The 19,087-nt window shown below is 36.8% G+C and overlaps 1 protein-coding gene across 3 annotated transcripts in view; it reads right to left on the bottom strand.

Annotated features, from left to right (window-relative positions):
* The window catches only part of LOC105498446 (solute carrier family 35 member D1), a 58,325-nt gene that overhangs the window by 16,663 nt on the left and 22,575 nt on the right, over positions 1–19,087 (bottom strand). For all 3 annotated transcript variants that reach the window (XM_011770528.3, XM_011770529.3, XM_011770530.3), the window contains 2 exons: positions 7,416–7,483; positions 6,280–6,358 (listed from right to left, as the gene is read on the bottom strand). In XM_011770528.3, the coding sequence (XP_011768830.1) occupies positions 6,280–6,358; positions 7,416–7,483 (147 nt within the window). The remainder of the gene's footprint in view (positions 1–6,279; positions 6,359–7,415; positions 7,484–19,087) is intronic.

The raw sequence follows: 19,087 nt of genomic DNA, 5'->3' as shown, positions 1-19,087 counted from the left end.
CCCGAGTAGCTGGGACTACAGGCGCCCACCACCTCGCCCGGCTAGTTTTTTGTATTTTTTAGTAGAGACGGGGTTTCACCGTGTTATCCAGGATGGTCTCGATCTCCTGACCTCGTGATCCACCCGTCTCGGCCTCCCAAAGTGCTGGGATTACAGGCTTGAGCCACCACGCCCGGCCCAAACTCCTTTTAAAAAATATAAATTCTCTCTCCATACTATAAAACATAATTTACTACCCTATTTTCTCTAAAACACAATAAGGGCTTGGGCCATGTGAGACAGATGCACTTCAATCTTTTTCACTTACAAAGACAAAGTTTAAATCCAACTTTCCTTTAAACTAGTGAGTTTTACTGGTCTTATGGCTAAAATTTTAAAACCAAAGCTATAAACTCTTTATTTGTGTCCATCTATATTTTTATATATACATGCCTATGTGTATATATACTGTCTACATATCAAATTAACTTATAAGTTAGTACTCATAAATTAAATAAGCACAAATAATTTTCAAGTTCACATGATTTTAGTAATCCTTAATAAATTAAAAGTTTAAAAATTATTAGTAAAATAAAATTAAAATGTCTTCAAATTTTAAGTCAGATTTTTTTTTTTGTCCTGGTTGGATTGATCAGACAGGTTTATACTGGCTCTATTAAATGTTTTAAAGTCACAGAACTGTTACTTCTATAATATTTTTAATGTTTGCTTAATTTATCTGTGAGCTTATGTCTGTAAATTTGAGACTTTAGATTCTAATGTCTAGGCAAACAACCATGGTGAGGTCTAGGGACAACACCCAGGCCCTGTCCTCCCTAGCCCAACCATGTCTCTTGGCCATACTAAGGATTAACTCTTCCAGGCATTGTGTTCACAGCTCTATTCTTTGTTTTGCACTCTACATATAGTTAAAATTACTTATTTCCTAGGTTTTTTCACTAAAAATAAGAATTACTAAGAGATGCTATCGTAATTAAAATACATAAACTAGATATTAAAATAAACAATTCAATATGCAAAGTATATTCAAAAAGGAAAATGTGTTTTTCATAAAGGTTATAAAAAAACATAAAAATATGTTTTTGTAAAAATAAAAAGATATTGCCTAGTATAAACATTTAAAAAGTTTTTAATTAAAAAAGTAAAAATAAATATTTTTAAAAATGTTTAAATTTAAGAGGCTATTTAAAAACATATAAAAATCTTGTGGTTAAACTAATTAAAATTAAATAGATTTATTTACAAGGTTTTATTAAAATTAACATTAATAATACACTAATACAAAAATAAAATCTAATTTTCTCTGTTTTTTTTTTGAGACAGGATCTCACTGTGTTGCCCAGGCTGGGGGGTGCACTGGTGCGATCTCAGCTAACTGCAACCTCTGCCACATGGGTTCAAGTGATTCTCCTGCCTCAGCCTCCCAAGTAGCTGGGACTACAGGTGCACGCCACCATGCTCAGCTAATTTTTATATTTTTTGGTAGAAACAGCACTTCACTGTGTTGGCCAGGCTGGTCTAAAATTCCTGGCCTCAAGTGATCCCCCTACCTTGGCCTCCCAAAGTGCTGGAATTAAAGACGTGGGCCACCAAGCCCGGGCAGTTTTCTCTTTTAAACAAATTTTTCATGTAGTATTAATAAAAAATAATTTTTAAAATTTTATTTACCTTCTAAATAAACTACAAAAAACAAAGAGGGGGAGAGGGAAAAACAGATTCAGTGTAACTTATGGTGTCTTTATTATGTCTTATAAGTCTCCACCAAGAGTAAAAGGTTTTGCTTTTTAAAATCTTTAAATTATCACATTGACTAAATAAATGATATATTTTAGTGGCCTATAATCTTGTTTTAAACCTTTGATATCTGACATATTTCCCCAAATCAAAATTTCAAATTCAGTTTTTTTTTTTTACCTCAAACTAACTTTTTAGATAATAGGGCCCCTAGAAGTCCAAGGGAAACATATTAGCCTTATTCAGTATGTTAAAATCAAATGGAAATCATTTAAAAAATGGTGCTTAACTTTCTCTGCGTTATATTTATATAAATGTGTTATTAACATATGTTCTGAATCTCTATGAGATTCCTAAAGATTTGAAATGTCTTCACATATATTATCAGTAATAATTATGATTATGTTAAATTGGTATATGCCAGTGAAATAACCAAATTTCCTTGTTAATTGTATAACTATTCTAAGACTTTTGTTGTCCATTGACAATTATTGTTTTACTTTGATTCTTCTCAAAATGCAGTTTACAATCGGGTAGAGTCCAAAATTTGCTTTTTCTTCAGAGAAATTAATAAAAAAGACCCTGATAAGTAGTTGTAAATACAGGTTTCTGGTAACTTTATTGATCAGACCATTAGACTAGGTGAAAACTTTCAGTACTCTAGTTAAAAAACTGATGTATTCATGAGGATTGCTAACCTAACATCCAGCAGAATAAGAATTAATTACATGGAATTACATTAGTAAAAGACTAAAGTAATTTTTATGACTTTAAAAAAAATGCTGTGTTTGCCAGAGTCAAAAAACTTTTTTTTCTTTTAAACTACTTATAATTTACAACAATTGAGTAAAATATACTTTGTGAACAAATTTAAAACATGTATCTTTCTAATTTCTCCAAATTTAAAAACTATTTATAAATATTCTTAACTTATCAGAATATAATTGTTTAGGTAAGTTCAATACACATCCGTTTTCTTTGTAACAGGACACAGTTAGAGACACTGGTTATTTTACCAAGGCTGTGACTAAAATAACATATTTTCAGATGCAACCAGACCACTTTAAGAAATTAAAGTTGACTTTATAAAGTCAATAAAAAGACACTTGTCTACAGAGTTCCTTTACAAGCTTCCTGACCTGTGATAAACAAAAAATGTAACTTTCTGACAGGCCAAGGGACCTCAAGTTATTTTATGATATCAAAAGGAGAAAGATTCACCCAATTTGTTACAGGTATTAGAGTCTGGTGGCAAATCCTTGGCTTAGCTTCCTGGCCTTGAGGCTTTTAAAGGTCTAATAATCTAAGATTCCTTATTTAAAAGTTCCAACAAAACTAATCTAAAAAGAGCCTATATGGCCAATCGCTATTCTTACTACACTTTATACAAATAAGCAGGCGAAGTATAATAAGACTTAAACTTATTTTACAAATAAATTGATCCTGTATGATTTATCTTTGGTAAAAATGGGAGACTAGAGAAAAAAATATGTTTCAAATAAAACTATAGCACACCTGTTTAAATTAGATTCTAGCCTCATTCACTGTTGTTTTTATTACTTCTCTAATATTTAGACTAAAACCTAAATTCTTTCCTGGATACAGGTTTCCAAACTAACATTTTCAAATTTTTCTTCCATTTTTGACTTTAAGTCACTGCAAGTTAAAACTGTACTTTTCTTAAAGCCCTATAAACTGAAACTAGACAACTTAAACTTCAGGAAAAATCACAAGTTACACACAAACAGCCTTCATGCCTACTGATGTATACACTACTCAGAAAGTTCACTATTTCAATAGTGATTTGAACTATAATCCAGTAAAGTCTGTCAGATTGCCACTGCAATCTGAAGATACTTCAAGGATTCTACAAAACTCTATATACTACTCCAGACATTAACCTTAGTTTTTTTCTTCTGTTTCCATAAAAACACCTCCTATTAAAGATCTGTTTGCCTTCATCATACATAGAGGCCTAGTGTATCTACAATGCCATCTCCTAAAATGGGACACAAATGTTTAAACTAATCCATTCTTAGGACTATGACCAAAAAAAGATATGGGACAATGTATTTAAATTTACTCTTTTCTGCTAACCTAAATTTGTTTTCTCACTTCTTTGTCTATCTCAAATGACCTCTGGCCCAAATGGCTTTTAATATATAAAACTTTTGGAAGTTTTAAAGTGAGGACTGAAGGAAATTAAAATATTTTACCCCAAAATATATTTCTCTATTTCTCACAGGCCTCTAGATTAGGCCTATGAGACACAAAGTAAAATGACACAGTGAAAAAGGCCAAAAAGAAACTTCAAAATTATTTTTCTAATAAAACACCCTTTGAGAGAACCTTCAAAATTATGTCAGCCTCGAAGACAGGAGGTTGCCTTAGAAAGGATTTTCCTATTATTTGAAGGGACATAATAAAATTAAGTATCATGTAACAATAAACAAGGCTAGCAGACCAACTTAGGAAAGTGTATAATAGGACCTCATTTGAATACAGAGATCCAGGGATTAATTATGTAAGTTGCCCAAGGAACTTCAGAAATGAAGGGGACAGAATCCAACCCATGCCGCTCGAAATCAGAAGTTGGAAAACCTGTAGGTATATATTAGGGTATCCTAAGCAAGGCTGGCTATCAAGAAAAGACACCAACGTCTTCAAAAAAGAAATTATCAGGAAGCAGAGAAGAGTCACAATAGGTCAAAACTAAGACTGCAATTCTCAAACTTTAGTATACCTGACAACTGCCTGGCAACCTTGTTAAACATAAACATTTCTAAGCTTTACTCTAGAGATTCTGACTGAGTCTATCTGGGTAGGCCTTGGAATTTCTACTTTTAACGAGTTATCCTAAGTGATTTTCCCACCATCCTGAAGAGAAAAAGGAATGCTGACCCTAAGGATTTGCAGGGGATTCTCAAGCACAGAAGGAAGCTTAAAGCCTCTTGTAGGAGGAATGGCTGAGCTAAATGGGTTACGACTGGGACGCTAATGACAGAAGCTCCACTGTGTCCTGTGAGACTTCGACCCTGCAAGGGTATCAGCGATTCCCATCTGTCCGCATGTGCAAGCCATCCTTCAACAGTGATACCCTGCACCAGTAGGAAGCAAGAGCAGTAGTAAACTAATCAGACAATTCAGTTTTTGCCTCCCTGTGGAGTTTGTAAGTAAAATTAAACACCCTGGAATGAGTAAATCCATGGAGTTCTTGGACTACTGTGAGGAGAAACATGTATTAAAAGGAAAGTATAAACTTTATGTAAGCAAGAATGACTATTTGTATCCCATGTTGATAATGATAAAGTACACTAAGAAATTCCAGGCAAATAGGTTTACTTATTAAAATTAAACATAGGCTTTCCTGCATCATCCCTCTCCTTAGCTAAAAACATGGCCTATTTCTCACATTCTCACTGCTCTTATACTGAAGAGGCAAGCCATCCACTTTGCCTTTGAAGCATTCACTTTACAAAACCAAAACACAGCCAGAGCTAATTTCGGGGAGGGGCCTAAAGCTGTCTCAGTCAGCCTGGCATATGGAATGTCTCTAGCTTTCGAAACAAATTCACACTGTTGACCTGTTATATAATTTGGAATTCTATTCACAACAAACAGTCCAATTTCATGATTTGAAACCACAGACTTTCTGGAGTTTTAACCCAATCTAGTTTCTAAAATGAGATCAGGTGGGCACCACTCTATTGAAACTACAAAGATAAACAGCAGAGCAGTAAAAACTTGACCTCTGAAACCCCTTCCCTCACTGAGTACTGGGGCATCAGAAAGGAAGGCACAAGGGTAATGGCCCTCTTTTCCCCAAACATTAAGGATCTACATCTCTCGGTCTTGCCTTTTTAAGGAAGCAGGCCCACTTGGCTAATTCATTTGGAATTTAGACAGGCTGCGGCCTCTTGAATCATAAAGCACTGGAATCACAGAGTCAGAAGGAAGAGGCCTCAGGCTTCAAGCTACCAACTTTAGCTCAATATTCGAGTCAACTTGGTTCTCCTGGCTGAAGACAAATTAGTCTCCCTCAAATAAAATGGATCAGGAGGAAATGAGATCACTGGAAATGTCAGACGCAGCTTTCAAAAGTGAGCCATTTAAGGTTTGGCTCAGGCATAGGAAAACTCTCCCGATTAGTTTCTGGCCAGCATCCTTTCCCTACAAAACAGCCAGATCTCAGTGAGGCAGAGAACACAGTAGTTCTCACTGGGGGTTAAACGGACAGGCTTATCATTACCAAGCTATTAACCTGCCCTGTCAGAAACAGACCTAATTCTATTCCTTCCTCTATTCAGATAGTACATTTTCCTTTTCCCATGCTCTTTGGAGCTAAGCTGCCTCCAAGTAGAGACTATGCCCTCCCTGCATTCTTAAAGACTGTTTCAGAAACTATCACCACAATTTGTCAAACTAAGACAGTTATGTGAGGAAATAACGATTTGGGTCTTAAGGCCATCGCCAGACTCTTATCTTAAAGGAACAATTTTCAAATAACGCAGGTACCAAAAAGATAACAGTAGTTTTTCTACTTACCTTAATACAGCCAACTATTGTAGTTGTAAGAGCAGAATTATACTGCGTGCAGAGTACTGTGGCGTACATTAAGATAAACCTAGAATGAAAGAAGAGGTATAAAATCCAGTTTCTTACTTTATAGTAATCTCTAGCTAAGATAAACAATCAGTGTTGGCCAGGCCAGCACATTCTAGTCACTGACCAGCTATGAATTTTCCCCACCTCACTGCTTGTTATACTGCAGCTTCAGAATTTTTAAAATTTCACTAAAGAGAAACACATTCATCTCCTTACCAAGTATTTTTCCTTGCTGCCCTCATCAAAACCCTGCACCATCTCTTACAATCATGACTTTTTATAGATCATGCTTCCTACTAATACGCCTAAGCCAGACAGAAAGCTCAGAGCTCACAGACCCTAAAACGCAGTTGTGCACCTTCCATAAGGACAACATGTCCTCTGGGCCAGATGGAGGCAAGAGAGATCCTTAAATATTGAAGAAAACCAAATTAAAACTACTTTAAGAGGAGATACAAAGCCTCTGATTTACACTGAGGCTTCTGAGCCTGACTTAGTACCAAGGCATCAGGTCAACTTTATTTTGAAGCACCTGCTCACTGTGTGCCAGATCCAGTCACAAATAGCAACTAAACTGACTAGTTGAGGAAAAAAAAAACACATTAGAGAAACATGGAGGTGAGGAGAAGAGGCATGTTTGCAGGTATCCTCTCATCCTCTACATATTCTCTTCTATGAAGAAGAAAACATAGTAAAGAGGGGTCAAACTGCCCCAAATTCAAATGCTGCCACTGCCATCTACAAACTGTGCAAATTTAGACAATTTACTAAAGTTCTATCTGTCAAATGGTCAGTATAGAGATAAAACTATATAATGCATGTTGAAATATGATGATGCTTACTAAACAGCAGGTTATCAGGTAAACTGTTTCTTTTCTTCATCCTTCTAAGGTATCAATTCAGTAGCCCTAAGAGCACATTCCCAAGGGCTATGAAACCACCTGAATCTGGAGGCTTAATTATCCTAGGCTGACACACTCAGGAGACCTAAAAAGATACTGAGAAATGAGGCACGCAAATTTCTCTAACCTATTTCTTTAGGAAAACTATCTGCTAACAAGGTAGCAAAGGCTTACCCCATCACACAGGAGAGGGTGAACTGCAGAAGAAAGAGGGTGTCGGCCCAGCCTTCAAACTCCACAGCCTGCAACACACAAGAAAGCATTAAATTTTAGACCAGGCCTTCAAAATCAGCTATCCCGTTTTAATGTAAATCCTTCTATGAGTCTGCCTCCAACACAGACACAGACACAGACACAGACACACACACACACACACACACACACACACAGGTATACGTTTCCCTGAATTACTGCAAGGATAGAGAGTGATGTTCAAAGATTTCATGTATACAGAGTTGAACTAGTAAGTCGTTTCATAAGATTTTCTCTCATCCAAAATGTAATGTGGGGATTTTATACTTCTCACTATTGGTGCAAAGAAACTGACATTTCCGTGAAGGCACAAGCCATATCTGGCTAATCTTAGTTCTTTCAGATGGCTATTAATGTGCTAGTACTAAAGGCTTTCTCAAACATCAAAACATGTTTCCTTTCTGTAACAGGTGAAAGCTTAAATACGGCCTTACTTATACAAATTCAGCTGAGGTCTATTCAAGGAGAATTAAAGTTTTAAAACTGTTAATTCTAAAAACAAGGTATTTTGTGGTGGTGGTGGTGGTGTTGTCTGTGTTAAGCCAAAAGGAAAGGAATAAACGGAAATGAAAGGGCACACTGATAATCTCATCTCTTGTCCAAGAGGAATGGATTCTCAAGTACCTAGTTGTTTTTGCAATAGGAGTTTGATAAGCAAATGTGAGAAACATTCCACCTTTTATCTCTGCCAACCTGTCCAGCTTCAATGTTTGCTACTTCCACATAAACCTCATGACACCAGGGCTCCAACAATACCAGGCTCCCTGTGGCTTATAAAACATAACATACACTTTCCTACTTGCATGCCTTTGCCTGGAATGTCCTTCCCCTCAACATTCGTCTGACTCCTGTTCATCCATCAAATTAAAACTCAAGGCTCCCTTGTGGGGCCTTCCCTGATCAAATACTCCTTCCTTTGTGCCTCAGCACTCCTCCCTAGAGTTCTTGTCCCTTTGACCTGTAAATCTTTCCATACCATGTCCACAGACTGAGCTCCCTGGAGGACCCACATCACATTTATCTAATCACATTCCTAACAGGGCTTGACAGACATAGACAGTTTGTTTATAGTTCTTTGTTGAGGTAGAATACATGAAAAATAAACTAATTTTATGTGTTCAATTCAATGAGTAGTCACAAATGTATAATCATGTAACCATCATTGCAATCATGATAAAGAAATCAACTCCTTCCAAAGTTCCCTCCTCCCCATTGACAGTCAATCTCCCCTCCATTTCAAGCCCCTGGCAACCTCTGATCTACTTTCTGTTACTATAACTTCACTGTTCAACAATTTCCTACAAGTGGAATTGTATACCATGTACTCTTGTGTCTTCCTTCTCTTTCACTTGGCATTATGCTCCTAGGACTCATTCATCCTATGTATGTATCAGTAATTCATTCACTTTTATTGCCAATTAGTATTCTATATTCTTCTTGTGGGTATACCACAATTTGTTTATCCAAACACCAGGTAATGGACATTTATTTGAGTTATTTCCACAAGTTATTATGAACCTTTGAACCTTCGGTTACAAGTCTCCCAATTGACATGTTTTTCTTTATCTTGGGTAAATAGCTAGAAAATGGGATTGCTGGTTCATTTGGTTAGGTGTATCTTTAACTTCGTAAAAAACTGTCAAACTGTTTTCCAAAGTAGCTACACAACTTTGTATTCTCACTAGCAGTATAAGAGAGTTCCCACTGCCCTGTATTCTCACCAACACTTGGAACTGTTAGAGGCCATTCTAACAAGTGGGTAAATGGTATTTTGTAATTTTAATTTGCATTTCCCTAAAGACTATCAAGTTGAGTATCTTTTAATGTGGTTCTTTGACATCAGCATTTCTTCTTCAGTGAAGTATCTAAACCTTTTGCCAACTTTTTTTTTTGAGACAGAGTCTCGCCCTGTCTCCCAGGCTGGAGTACAGTGGTGCGATCTCAGTTCACTGCAACCTCCGCCTCCCAGATTCAAGCGATTCTCCTGCCTCCGCCTCTCAAGGAGCTGGGATCACAGGCACGTGCCACCACACCCAGCTAATTTTTGTATTTTTAGTAGAGGCAGGGTTTCACTATGTTGGCCAGGCTGGTCATGAACTCCTGACTTCAAGTGATCCCCTTGCCCTAGCCTCCCAAAGTGCAGGATTACAGAGGTGAGCCACCACCCTGGCCTCTTTTGCCAAATTTTTATTCACATTATTTGTCTTCTTATGATTGAGTTGCACAAGTTTTGAAAAATATATTCTGGATAAAACTCCTTAATCATATATATGTTATGCTACACATACACACATACATCAAATACAAATATTTTTTTCCCAGTCTGTGACTCACCTTCCATTTTCTTTTTTATTTCTTTAAGACAGATTCTCACTATGTCGCCCAGGCTGGAGTGCAATGGCACGATCTCGGGTCACTGCAACCTCCGCCTCCTGGTTCAAGTGATTCTCCTGCCTCAGCCTTCCCAGTAGCTGGGATTAAGGCGCATGCCACCATACCCAGCTAATTTTTGTATTTTTTAGTAGAGATGGGGTTTTGCCATGTTGGCTAGGCTAGTCCTGAACTCCTGACCTCAAGTGATCTGCCCGCCTCAGCCTCCCAAAGTGCTAGGATTACAGGCGTGAGCCACTGCACCTGGCCTCACCTTGCATTTTTCTTAATAGTGTCTTTTGAAGAGCAAAAAATGTTAATGTTGATGTAGTCTTAAGATCAATATTATCTTTTATAATTCTTGCTTATAACTTTTTAATGAGACGTGGGTGTAACCAAAAGTCAAAGATTTTCTCCTATCTTTTCTTCTAGTTTTATGGTTTTAGCTTTTACAGTTAGGTCTATGATCCTTTTAATATTAGTTTGCTACAGCTGCCATAACAAAGCACCACAAAACTGAGTAGCTTAAATGGCAGAAATTTGTTGCCTCACAGTTCTGCAGGCTAGAAGTCCAAGATCGAAGTGTCTACAGGGTTGGCTCCTTCTAAGAACAGAGAGAATCTTTTTCTTGCCTCTCCCCTAGCTTCTAGTGGTTTGTTGGCAATCTTTGGTATTTTTTAGCTTGTAGAGGTGTCACCCTGATGTCTAACTTCATGTTCACATGGTGTTCTCCCTCTGTGCATACCTGTGTCTTAATTTCCCAACCCCCCCACCCCCACCACTGGCCCTTTTTTTTTAGGCAAGGTCTTGCTTTGTCAACCAGTCTGGAGTATAGTGGCATGATCATGGCTCACAGCATCCTTGAAACTCCGGGACTCAAATAATCCTTCCACCTCAGCCTCCTGAATAGCGAGGACTACAGGGGTATACCACTGTACTTGGCTACTATTTTTTAAATTCTTTTGTAGAGACAGGGTCTTGCTTTGTTGACCAGGTTGGTCTCAAACTTCTGGCCTCAAGTGATCCTTCCACCGTGGCCTCTCAAAGCACTAGAATTATAGGTGTGAGCCACCCTGCTGGCCCTTGATTTCCCTTTTTAGTAAGAACACCAGTCATATTGAATTAGAGACCCACCCTACTCCAGTATTACCTGATCCTAACTAATTACACTTCAATCATCCCATTTCAAAATACGATTATATTGTGAGGTACTAGGGGTTAGGACTTCAATATATGAATCTGGAAGGGGAGGGACACAATTTAACCTATAACACTTTTCCTGATAAATGTTTGTATATTCCACAAGGTCATAGTCAAGGTTCACTATTTTGCATACAGACGTCAAATTGTTCTACCAACATTTGTTAAAGACATTATCTTTTCCTCATTGATTTATTTTCACACCTTTGACAAAAATGATTGCCCACATGATATATTTCTATTTTTAGATTCTCTGTTCTATTTCACCGGTCTGTCTACTCTTAATCCAATATCACAGTGTCTTGATTACTGAAGCTTTATAAGAAGTGTTGAAATCAAGTAGGATAAATCCTCTAAAACTGTTATTTTTGAAAACTGATTTGACTATACTAAGTCCTTTGCCATTCCACATAAATTTTAAAATCTGCTTGTCAATTTCTACAAAAATCTTCCAACAGAGTTGGGGTGGTGTTGAATCTATAGATGAATTTGGTAAAAACTGACAAATTACTATCAAAACACCTAATTAATAAACATAAAAATCACTTATTTAGGTCTTTTAAAATTTATCTCACTAGTGTTTTGTAGTTTTCAGCATACAGGAAACATACTGTGCTAAATTAATCCCCAACTACTTTATAATCTGAAGGTATTACAAATGGTATTTTTTACTTAGCTTCCCAGTGTTCACTGCTATTGTATGGAGCTACAGTTAATTTTTGCATATTGACCTTGTACTGTGCAAACTTGGTAATTAGTTTCAATCACTTTTTTCTAGATTCTTTAAGATTTTCTACATATATCATGTTTTTAATACACACAGTTTTGGTTCTTCCTTTCAAACCTATATTATACAGATGAAGTTCTACAACATAACACTGAATAGAACACTATATGAGCGCAGACATCCTCGCCTTGTTCTCAAATCTTAGTGAAAAGTATTCAGTCTTTCTTTCACCATTAAATATGTTAGCAATAGATTCTTTGGTAGATGTCCTTTATTACACTGAGAAAGTTCCCTACTATTCCTAGTTTATTGAGAATTTCACACTCACGAGTGGATGTCACATTTTGTCAAACAGGTTTTCTGCATCTATTATAGTTCTACTATATTCTTGTTAATATGGTAAGCCGCACTGACTGATTTTCAAATGTTAAACTAACCTTAATTCCTGAGATAAACACAATATGGTCATGATATACTGCCCTTTTAATATATTGCTGGATTTTTTTGTACTGTACTTTCTCCCCCCTTGTAAATGTTTTTGTCAGATTTTGGCAGAAGGTAATCCTAGCCATATAAAATCAACAAGGAAGTGTTCTATCTTCTGTTTTCTGGAAGAATTTATGTAGAATTATTATTATTTCTTCCTTAAATTTTTTGTCAAATTCTCCAGTGAAGCAATCAGGGCCTGAAATTTTATGTAGAGGAAAGTTTTTAACTACAAATTCAATTTCTTTAACATAAGTAGAGCTATAATAGCCCTATTATTAATTAAAACTTATGACTAATTTCAATTAAACAGAACTATTTAATGACTGTATTAGTCTCTTCTCATGCTGCTATAAAGGAATACCTGAGACTGGGTAATTTGTAAAGGAAAGAGGTTTAATTGACTCAGCTCCGCATGGCTGGGGAGGCCTCCGGAAACTTACAATCATGGTGGAAGGCACCTCTTCACAGGGTGGCAAGAATGAGTGCCCAGCAAAGGGGGAAGATCCTCATAAAATCATCAGATCTTGTAAGAGCTAACCCACTATCTTGAGAACAGGATGGGGGAAACTGCCCCCCCATGATTCAATTATCTCCACCTGGTCCCTCCCATGACACATGGGGATTATGGAAACTACAATTCAAGATGAGATTTGGGTGGGAACACAACCAAACCGTATCAATTCCTTACTAGAGTAGAGCTATTCATATGCTACCTATTTCTTCTTGAGTGAGCTTTAGGTACACAGTTTGTCTTTTCCAAGAATCTATTTTATCTCAGTTGTCAAGTTTATTGGCATAATATTGTTCAAAATATTCCCTTACTACTCTTCTAAAATATACCTGCTCTGTAATGAGGTCCTTCTTTCATTTCTGATATTGCTAATTTATGTAAACTCACTTTTTGGTCTGATCAATTGGTTATGAATTAGCAATTTTATTAATCTTTTTTTTTATAAAAAAAATCCCAGCTTTTAGTTTCATTGGTTTTCATTGCATGATTTCTATTCTTATCTTACAATCTTACATTTCTTATGTTTATTTTGGATTTGATTTTCTAGTTTCCTTTTTCTTTTTTCTTTTTTTCCTTTTTAAAAGACAGGTCTCACTGTATTGCCCAAGCTGGCTGTGAACTCCTGACCTCAAGTAATCTCCCTACCTCAGGCTCCCAAAGCATTGGAATTACAGGCATGAGCCACCTCGCCCCAGCTACTTTCTTAAGACAGAGGCTTAGATCACTCATTTTAGACCTTTCTTCTTTTCTAAAATAAGCATTTAGGGATTTAATTCATAGAATTAATTTTACAGATTTCCCTCTATATACTGCTTTGGCTGCATTCCAGAAATTTTCCTATGTTGTATTTTTTTGTTGTTTTTTGAGACAGGCACAAAAACAGCCAGGGTCTGTTGCCCAGGCTGGAGTGCAGTGGTGCTATCTTGGCTCACTGCAACCTCTGCCTCCTGAATTCGAGTGATTCTATTGCTTCCCAAGTAGCTAGGATTACAGGTGTGTGCCACCACACCTGGCTAATTTTTGTATTTTTAGTAGACACAAGGTTTTGCCATGTTGACCTGGCTGGTCTCAAACTCCTGACATCAAGTGATCCACCTGCCTCGGTCTCTCAAAGTGCTGCAATTACAGGAGTGAGCCACCACGCCCAGCCACTATGTTGTGCTTTTTCATTCAGTTCAAAATATTTTCTAATTTTCTTTGTGATTTCTCTTCATCTATGAATTATTTAGAGGTGTGCTAATTTGCAAATATTTGGGGATTTTCCAAATATCTTTATGCCATTAATTTCTACCTTAATATTGTTCTGGTCAGGGAATATGCTTTGTATGGTTTCAATTCTTTTAAACTATTAAGACTGCTTTTATGGCCTAGAATATAGTTTATCTTGGTATATACCCAATGTGCACTTGAAAAGAACGTATACTCTGCTGTTGTTGAATGGAATGTTCTTTAATGTCAAGTAGATTAAGCTTGCTGACAGTATTATCCAAGTCTTCCATACTTTACTGACTTCCAGTTTCACTGTTTTATCAATTACTGAGTTAAAAATATTAAGATCCCAATTGTAATTGTGGGTTGGTCTATTTCTCCTTTCTGTTCTATCAGTTTTCACTTCACGTATTTTTGGAGCTCTCTCATCAAGAATATACACACTTAGGGCCATTATGTCCTTTTGAGGAGTTAATCCATTTTATCATTAAGAAATGTTCCTCTTTATTGTACAGTTTCCTTTACATTCTATGTTTATTGAGCTCCTTGTATGTGTGCCTTTAAAGTTTTCATTAAATTTTGGGGAAAAAAAATGTCTGCCCCCACTCTTTATAGACTTTTTGATATTGCCCCACAGGTCACTAATACTGTGTTCATTTGCTTTACCATGTTTTTTCCTCTATACACTTCATTTGGACAGTTTCTATTATTTCTTTAATGCACTGATCTTTTCTTCTAATCTGTTAATTCCTTCCACTTTATTTTTCAATTCAGATATTTTTCAACCCTAAAAGTTCCAATTGAATCTTTTTTATAGCTTTCTTTTCTCTTCTCATCCTTTCTTAACAATCCTTTACAGCCTGTCATCCAAAGACTGAAAAATGTTGTTTGATAAATGTTTGATTTTCTAGTACCTTAATGCAGGAAGGTAAACCCTGTCCGTGTTATTCCATCATGGCTAGGAAATGAAAGACCACATTCAGTTCCTGATTTGAATTATAACCCTGTACCAAATGATGCTTCTACTAGCAAGCTTTAGCCAAAAACCCAAGTTGCACATTAGCATCTTTCCTGCCAAACTCAACAGAAGACTAAATGCTACTTTTATCAGGTTCCTTACTAAGTATGTGTACATATATGGACATCTTTATGTACATGACTGTCTCTCCAGACAGACACTGCAAATACCTTGATGATTTATCTTTGTATCCATGGTATTTAACAAAGTGATCAGAAAATAGTAGGTGTTTAATAACTGTTTGCTGGATGAATGGAAGATATGAGAACTCATGCATACAATCTCATGCTACGCTCTTTCATACCTGTAAATACAACCTCCTCTCTGATGAAAAATCAGTAAAGCACAATAAACTCACCTAGGACTCAGGAGACCAGCTTCTGCTAGCAAGACTATTTCCTTGGGAGCAGGAAATGTGTCATATGTCATTTCTGCAAAGTTCCATGCACTTAGAAGCGCTAAGCACATATACTAGCGGTAGTGGATTAAACATCCATGATCTGTGGCCCAGCATCATTTTCTACATACAGATGAGGTGAACTTTGCTTTTTTTGTTTTCCAGTATCTGACCCCTCTGAACTTTGCTTTTTAATACACCCACACACCTGCTTGTACATGCTAACTGTATTTAAGTTGAATGTTAAATCTACATAATATGTTTTTTAAAAACCCATTTTATTTCACATTTATCTGAAACTTGACCAGAATCTCAAGTATGTTTACATTTTAATTGTTCACATTTTAACTGTTTCTTATACTATCAGTTTGCCCTGTTTCCTGCCCCCACCCCCCCGGCTTTATTAAGGTATAGTTAACAAAATATATAATTTTAACTTTTCTTCTAATAATTAAAGGTCATCTGAACTGCATATAACTCATTAATTTGCACTGTTTGTTTTGTTTGTTTGTTTTTGTTTTTGTTTTTTCTTTGAACAGAGAAGGCATAACCCAGTAAACGAACACTTAGGCAATGGAAAGGTTATGTATACCCTGCAGGAAAAGCCACTGTACCTAGAAAGGTAGGAGGACCGGGATTCAGAAGCCTGGTGTCTTTTACCACCTCACCACTGCTTCATTATGCTAGACTGAGCTTCTGTAAGGGAGAACTGCACGGGTATTAAGGCTTCTTCCAGTTGTGACAAGAGTATTAGATCAGCTTGAAAAGCAGAGACTTTATTTACCCAAGCTAAAACACATAAAAGAAATCTCAGCCCTAAAACCTTTCCTCCAACTCTAAGTTATCTTCCTTTCCTGGCTAAGCTATTCTTTTACCCCGAAGTCATTAAGAATAGAGAATAAGTTGTTGTAAGGGACAAAGATAATTCTCTGAACCTTAGTTTCTACATAGGTAAAAAGATGAATAATAAGGCCTCACCTACAGAGTGATCAGAATTACAAAAAAAAATGGATACAATTGCTGACATGGAGGGAATCTGGCTCAATAAATGATGTCAGCTACTATATATAATCATTACTTTTAATTTTTTTTATCAGTGACTTAATCAGTGGTCAGTAATCAGAATTATTTGGCAAAGACCTCAAATAAACCTCTCATAAACCTAAGTTTCTTCTCTCCTTTAGCTCTAAATATCTCCTCTGCTTTCGGTGTATGATTCTGACATCTATTAAGTCCCGCGTGCCAGGCCCCAGGCAGGCTTTGGGGCACTACGCTAAAGAAGAATATTCTCTATTCTTAATGACTTCGGGGTAAAAGAATAACTTAGCCAGGAAAGGAAGATAACTTAGAGTTGGATTATCAGGTTTCCTGATAATCAAGGAGCAAATGATAAAATAAATTAAAAACAAAAAAGTGCTGCCATACATTTTTGGAGTGCTTTATGGTTTACCAAGTGCTTCTGCATATATCATGTCATTTAATTGCCATGACAATCCTGTGGGAGAGAAAGGCCAGATCTTATTATACCCAGAAGACAGGCGACTTACTTTAGGTCACACAGGTTGTATACGGTGAACATGAGTCTACATATGCTAAGCCCCAAGGCTCTCTACACTGAATGTTACATTTGATTCAGAAAAATGCACCAAGTATATACTGCACAGTCTCCTTTGGGGACATAATAATGACATCTTCAGGATATTAAAATCTCATGGATATTAAATCTCATGGATATGATTCCATTCAGATAAAATTCAAAAACAGAAAAATAATTCTCATGGGATTTTTTTTTATTTCTCTAAGTATTTGGCCTGTCTCTGGAGAAAGTCAGTCTATGGCACAAGCACACTGTTGCATTCCTCTGCTTTGCCACAGGAATAGATCTTTGGCTGCAACGAAAGCAGCAGCAGCCATTTGAAAGTACAGCTGTAGGAAAAACAGAACGCTGGCAGTCCCTACAGTGCAAACGAGCCCATTCTCCCTGCCATAAAGATAGCATTAAAAATAAAAAATAAAAACTACTGCTTATTAAGTGCCTATTATGTACCAGGCTCAGAAACATTCAGTAACATGTCCAAAATATCTACCTAGTAAGTACCTGTTCAGCTCCATAGCCTATAGTCTTTCCATCTGTACTGCTGGAAAAAAACAAAGGCAAGGCAACAACATGTTCTCAATTTTTTTTTTTTTTTCCTTTATGGCTCCACATGGTTACCAATCAGTGAGTCAAATAGCAGGAGTTCTAATTCTAACTGCCATTAACTTTCTGTGTGGCCATGATAGTTATTTAACATCAGTGAGACTCTACCTGTATTACCAATGTAGAAAACAGTCTGCTGTATATCTGCCTCCTGTGAGGATCAACAGAGAGACTATGCAGACACTTTAAATGTATACAGAATTTACATACAGAAGAGATTATTCACTTAAACTTCCACCACTGTTATCTCTTGGTGGTAGATTTGTAAGTGGATTTTTTATTCTCCCTAAGATAGGAAACAGAAGGCACGGTGAACATATATTTTGTTAATCAGGAAAAAAAAAAAACATTTAAAACAAAACAAAACTTCTGCTTCTAGAGAAAGCTCTGATAAAGAGCCACTGTGAAGAGAATGACCTACCTGGTCATTCTGTGTGTGACACAGAACTAAAGAGTCTCTCCGCCACAAGGCCTGGAATCTTCAGTCTTAGCTGACTGGTAACTGTGATTACAGATTTAATATACAAAGATGCTTTCTTAGGCTTTCCTTCTGTTTTGAATAAAGTCTTTAGTGCTACAGGTGCCAGGAGTATAATGTAAATACCCCAGGAGTGAAAACAATATCCCATAATCAAAGGGAGACAGCAAATGTTATATGGACCTACCACTACCTATAACTATGCTTTTTAAAAAAAAATTTTTTTAATTGTTAATTTTTGTGGGTACATGGTAGGTGTATATATTTATGGGTGGAGGCTATTTTGATACAGGTATGCAATGTGTAATAATCACATCAGGGGTTGGGCTCGGTGGCTCACACCTGTAATCCCGGCACTTTGGGAGGCCGAGGCAGTCGAATCACCTGAGGTCAGGCGTTCAAGACCAGCCTGACCAACACGGAGAAACCCTGTCTCTACTAAAAATACAAAAATTAGCTGGACATGGTGGCATGCACCTGTAATCCCAGCTACTCAGGAAGCTGAGGCAGGACAATCACTTGAACTCAGGAGGCAGAGGTTGCAGTGAGCCAAGATCACACCATTGCACTCCAGCCTGGGCAACAAGAGGGAAACTCTGTCTCAAAATAATAATAATAAATCACATCAGGGTAAATGGGGTATCCATCCCCTCAAGCATTTATCCTTTGTATTACAAACAATCCAATTATACTCTTTTAGTTATATTTTGAAATGTACAATTATTTTGTTGTGCTACCAAATACTAAGTCTTATTTTTTCTAACCATTTTTTGTACCTCTTAACCCTTCCAGCTTTCCTCCCACACCACCCACCCCCTTCCAACTACCCTTGCCAGCCTCTGGTAAACCACGTACTCTCTATCTCCACCAGATCAATTGTTCTAATGTTTAGTTCCCACAAATAAGTGAGAACATGTGAAGCTTGTCTTTCTGTGCCTGCCTTATTTTGCTTAACGTAATGACCTCCAGTTCCATCCATGTTGTTGTGAATGTCA

The sequence above is a fragment of the Macaca nemestrina genome, chromosome 1 (assembly GCF_043159975.1).
Source record: "Macaca nemestrina isolate mMacNem1 chromosome 1, mMacNem.hap1, whole genome shotgun sequence".
NCBI lineage: Eukaryota > Metazoa > Chordata > Mammalia > Primates > Cercopithecidae > Macaca > Macaca nemestrina.
The sequence above is the reverse complement of the archived record's forward strand: the minus strand, read 5'-3'. Positions and strand labels throughout refer to the sequence as shown.